At 34.8% G+C, this 5843-nt stretch overlaps 1 protein-coding gene across 1 annotated transcript; it reads right to left on the reverse strand.

Annotated features, from left to right (window-relative positions):
- Positions 1-4348: 4348 nt before the first annotated feature.
- Positions 4349-4678, reverse strand: LOC130676891 (uncharacterized). The gene has a single exon (XM_057483400.1). It carries the CDS (start codon positions 4676-4678, stop codon positions 4349-4351), a length of 330 nt encoding a protein of 109 aa, XP_057339383.1.
- Between the last annotated feature and the right edge of the window lie 1165 nt (positions 4679-5843).

A 5843-nucleotide genomic window follows, 5' to 3' on the forward strand; every position in this document is an offset into this window, starting at 1 on the left:
GGGAAATTAATGGTTTAGGTTCGATTTTCGGAAACCGAGTTTTCAACAGATCGTGGCGTTTGGAGGTTTTTGGAAGCTATTCTGACTATTTCCGTTAGATGTTCGTGTCCGTATGTGTGTGTGTGTGTGTGAATGTGAATGTAAACTAATTTTTTCGTACGTTTTTCAGGTTGTTATCAATATAAAGATTCAAAATAACTAACCTTCGCAGATGATTGACTCAGTTCTAATAATTGCTGGTTGAATCCTTTTGCTGAAGATTACAAATTGTTTTTATTTTTTGACTTTGATTTAAATTGCGAAAGATCGCTGGTATCAGAAGCACTTTCTATCAAACTGGGTGGAGGAAGTGACGATCTTTTAGCAAGCAATTCTTTCTGTACCGCTTCTTTGTAATCTAAAAAAAAAAAAATTTCAATTACAAATTAAAAATTATATTATTATATAAATTAATATTATATTATATTTTATTATTTTATTAATTTCAATTATAAATAATAAATTAAAAATCATTCTAAAAAATAATCAAGCTTCTAAGCATCGTGTATATTAGACTAATTCAAACAAATCGACTTTTTTTTTTTTTTTTTTTAAATACACTCATAAGTCTCAGTAGGATAAAAAACGACGCCTGTTAAAATTTGAGCCCTTTAATACTAATATTAAGTCATGGTGACCACAGATTTTTGAAGCTGAAATTCTCTGACTTCCAGATATTCCAATCAAATAATTAAAAAATTCCTTGGCCATATGTAGTACTATTAATTCATTGGAAACTTATATTTAATTCAAAATAAAACGGTATATAAGTCAGTTCAATAAATAATCAATCATTGTCTTTAAATGAAACTTTATTTTATTTTTTGACAATGAACATCGGTTTTTTTTAATTACATGAATAATTTTTCATTTTTGACTTTAAATCTAAGTTTTTATATAATATTAATAAAACTTAATGAAGCACGTGACTAATAAATATAGTGAAACTTATTAGTTCAATACTTATGTGTACTTTCCAATTCAAATAACATGGAAAAAAAAATTTAAGTTTGGAATTTTATACCTCGGAAATGGCGTAATAACAAATAATCCTAAAATGAAATTTTGTAGGAAATTTGACGCTCTACAAAAAAGGTCTCTTATGATTTTTTGGTAAATCCATCTGTTCAAAAGTTATTTATTATTTAAGCTTGAAGTCAAATTTACCGTAAAGTTCAAGATCTTCTAACTTTTCCAGCAAAACAATCAGACTTATCACAAAATGTTATAGAATTTTTTTAGTAGACAATTTTATTCCTTACGAATCATCTCTGATAAAGTTTTTTCAAAATCCGCGTTGTTTCCTAGTTATTATCATTTCAATGTCTAGCTGTTGAAATCGATCAGAACACTTCTTTTTTAAGAGCTTGAAATTAAAATGAAAATAACTAGAAAACAACGCTGATTTTGAAAAAAACTATATCAGAGATAATTTGTAGGGAATAAATTCGTCTACCTAAAAGGCTATTACAATTTGTAATAAATCTGATAGGTTTGCTGGAAAAGTAAAAAGATCTCGAAATTTACTACAAATTTGAATTCAAGCTCAAATAACTTTTGAACAGATAGATTTATCAAAAAATCATAAGTTCTTTTTTGTGGAGCGTAAAATTTCCTACGAATAAGTCTCCTGGGCTTATTTGTACACTACGCCATTACTGAGGTATAAAATTCCAAACTCAAAATTTATTTTTCCCATGTTATTTAAACGGCATACAGAAAATAGCAATCAGTGAGTGCTTAAGGGGTCTACCCTCTTTAGAATTTTGAAAAAATCGAATTTTTTTTTTTTGTATTTTTTGAAAGTATACATATTTAAAAGTATCATACTGAAAATTTATAAAGATCCGAGCAGTCTAACTGTACTTTTAGACGACGTTTTCGGAGCGGTACGGCCTACCTGCCTTTGTATTCATTAGCAGCTGCAACCTTTTTCAGGTATACTGACAAATATATAATATTATAATATACTATTGGATGAAAATGTGCACTATGAAGAAGATGAAGGCATAATGTATGGTGCAGGCATCGCTGATTAGACGTAAGTAAGATTTTTTCACGATTTTTCATTACGGAAAACTTTAAACGCGTTTTTCTCGGAATGACGTTTTTGGACGGCTTGTTGATAAAATCTCCGAAACTATTCAACCGAACCTTACCAAAATTTAACCACATGTTCTTGATGACTATAGCTATGGCGCATATCATACGATTTTTGAAATTTTGAGTTTAACTATTTATTTTTGGCAAAGAACGACGGAAAAAACGTGATTTTTCGTACTTTTTCGAAAAATGGCTGCCATTTTGTCATTTTTGAAAAAAAAAAAAATCGTATGATATGCGCTATAGCCATTTACTTACTGAATCCAAAACTATTTTTTTTTTTTTTTTTCAGATCATCCATTCCAGATATTTCATCAACAGCGCACACTCATCTTTTTTTTTTTGGACCAGTCTTCTCCCTCATTTTTATGTATAAAAACTGATTAAAATAAATATAAAAAAAATTTTCTTGTGTAATCAACTAGTGTATTTTTTAGGCCTAACACTTTTCATGTCCGTATTTATGACGTATACCGGTCAAAAAAATTCGTGAAAATAGCCTTATCTTTGCCCGTCTAAAGAGGGTAGACCCCTTAATATTAATACTAAGGGCTAAAATTTTAATAAGCGTCTTCTTTTGTCCTACTAAAACTTTTGAGTGTGTGACCTTAACAGGGGTTGTCAGACATTTTCGGCTGAATTTTTTACAGAAACAAAAACTATAAATACAAACTATAAACTGTATATTGATGTACTACTGTGGAATTACGTGAAGTGCGTTTTAATTTTTTGACAATACTCGTTTCATTAAGAGGAAAATTTGGCCAAAGTTACCATTGACTAGGCAAGTTCTCGTGAAAAAAAAATAGTCGATTTTTTTAAATGGGACATACATATATATAAACACACGTTACCTCTTACTCCTAAAACTAAGCAATCTTCAGTAGTCCAATCAACACTTAGTTTATAATACTTCTTCGCTACATAATTTTGAGGGTCAAACCGTTTGATGGAGTGCACAGGTACTACTGCTTTTCGATTTTTATCGTATACCACTCCTGCCCAACGGTTCTGTTGTTCTAAAAGTAAAAAAAAAAAAATGTTACACAAATAATGAACTTGAGTTAATTCAATGGAAGGACATATTTACAATTAAAAACTAAAACTATTAAAAGTCATAAAAAAAAAAGGTTCGACAAAATAACACCTATCGTTTAGTTAACTGCCTACATGTGCATTTTTTTTTTGTAGTCGATTTGTTGAAAAAAAAAATCCGAAAATATTTAATTGCATGTTAATTTCAGGATCATTAATTTATATTAATTTTTTGTATACGATATTGCATTGTATTTATAGAATATTTTAATAATCATTCAGTATTATCAATAATTTTTAAATATATCAAAAATAATAATTAATTAATAATATTAGTTAGCGTGATTTCAAATATGTAATAGTTACTAAACATTTTGCACTTGTTAATTAATATTCAGCATTTATTAATTAACACTCAAATATATTCTTAATTTTTACATTGTGGAAATTCTTTTATAATAAGAATTGCGTATTTAACATTGCGAACTAAACAAAATGTCGCTCGTTACGAAAAAATCAATAGTCAAAGGGGAGCGGTAACTTCGTAGAAATATACACAGGAAATGCCTCTTTTCCTTTCAAGGGTTGTTTTTTTTTTTTAGGAGGAGGAGGAAAAATCTTCAAAAGACACCGACAGGTGTGAGTTGAAGATGATGGTCGGTAGTGTGAGATTTTTACTCACTAAAAAACCTCCTCGCCGCAGCCTCACCGATTAAGTGTGAGTGGCCAAGTCGGAACCGCTTTCGCATTGCATCAACTTAGCCCTTGTGGGGAGTGTATTCTCCTACATCTTGTTGTTGGGCTGTGAGTCCATCAGCTAAACATCTCTAGTTCGCTTCTTTGCAGCTTTAGTATCTCTTGGGCAAGTGTCACTACTGCGTTCCAATTTTTTTCGGTTGCAACCATGTAGGGGATGACGGTGTTCACTGTCAGTTTTGTTCCAACTTGTTGCGCTGCTGCGTCTCTGTAGGTGTTCCAACGCTGACACACAAAGAATGTGTGCTCCGAATCGTCTACTACATCACGACAGTAGTTGCAAAAGGGATTTTTTCCATTTCCGCAGCTTCCACAGATACTTCATGAACACCCCGTGTCCTGTAAGGAATTGGGTTAGAAAAAAGTTCAGTTCACCATGAGGTCGGCTTATCCATACTTTGATGCTTCGGATGAGTCATTTCGTCCATATTCCTGTGGCGCTGACTTCGTTTCTCTCTTTCCACAACGCTTGTGTGATAGCTTTTTCGTGTCGCTTCATGGCCGCATCAAGCGCTCCATTTCGGCGATAGCTGTAAATCCTTTTTCTCTCGAGAGCCAGGAGGTCAATTGGAGGAATACCAGCAACGGTAAGAACGGCACACTCAGAGACTGTTCTGTACGCACTTGTGATTCTCAGAGCACCTCTGCGCTGGACAGTGGCTAGCTTCTTTCTGTAGGTCTCAATTGAGAGTGCGTCAGCCCATACTTCCGCTCCGTAGAGCATCGTGGATTGTAACACGCTCATTAGGACTTTCCTTTTGGAGTAACTTGGACCGCCAATGTTTGGAAGAAGGCGAGAGAACTTAGTGTGGGTCTTCAGGCCTTTTTCGCGGCTGCTATAATGTGCTCTTTGAAAGTCAGCTTACTATCGATAATTATACCAAGGTATTTGACAGCCTGTGTAGAGGAGATGTTTATATCCTCCATCGAAAAGACTAGAGGTGTTGGGAACCATCTCTGCCTGGTGAGGACTACCAGTTCCGTCTTTTGCACCGCTAACTGAAGTGAATTTCCCGAGAGCCAGCTTTCAATCCTCTCCATGGTCACTGTAAGCTTTCTCAGCGCCTGCGCTTGACTCGTTGCCCAGATCAAGGCTACGATATCGTCCGCGAACCCGACTAGCCAAGTGTCTTCAGATAGTATGAGTCTCAGGAGGTCGTTGTAGAACACGTTCTAAAGGTCGGAGCCTATCGTGGAACCTTGAGCTACACCTGCAGAAATGTCTGTTGTATCGTTTCCTTTTAACGTGAGATACAAAAGTTTCCTTTCGTAAAGATAATCACTAAGAATTCCGAGTATATATCGCGGAATATCTGGAATGGACTCCAACGCTTGAAGTATGTGTAACGGGGTAATTTGGATAAAACTTAAACTACGCGGTCAAGGAGTGGGAGACTAGTGTCACTTGTGGGAGCTTATCTCTGGATAATAACGAAGGCAGAACTAAAGTTTGGGTCCTACGGTCGGTTGGAGAGTTGTTTTAGGCGCAAGCGCAGAAGTCTGAGGCGAGAGTATATGAGTCCCAGCTAGAGGTTTCTCGCTCTCTTTCGTCGTCGCACAGACATCAGTCAAAGTCAGACTATTTTGGTGAGAAGTATCCATAATTTGGTTGGTTGGCCGTAACATTGGTTTTACGTGAGCTGAGTGGAGAAGTATTTGAAGTTATAAATTTGGACGACGGAAGCTGCTGGAGCGATTTCCCACAACTGCACCTGGACCACGATTCGGGAGGGTGTGAATTGGTCTAAAGGAATCATCAGGCTGGAGGTTTCCTGGATATGGAGGACTACGCCAGAAACTCACGAGACGTAGGTGTCATTGGTTAATAATTTATTATATTCGACGTGGAAGTCATCACACTTTTTGTTACGAGTGGTACTCTACAAATCCTGTGAGCTCAAGTCACAACG

This window comes from Microplitis mediator, chromosome 11 (genome assembly GCF_029852145.1).
Source record: "Microplitis mediator isolate UGA2020A chromosome 11, iyMicMedi2.1, whole genome shotgun sequence".
NCBI classification, from domain to species: Eukaryota; Metazoa; Arthropoda; class Insecta; order Hymenoptera; family Braconidae; genus Microplitis; species Microplitis mediator.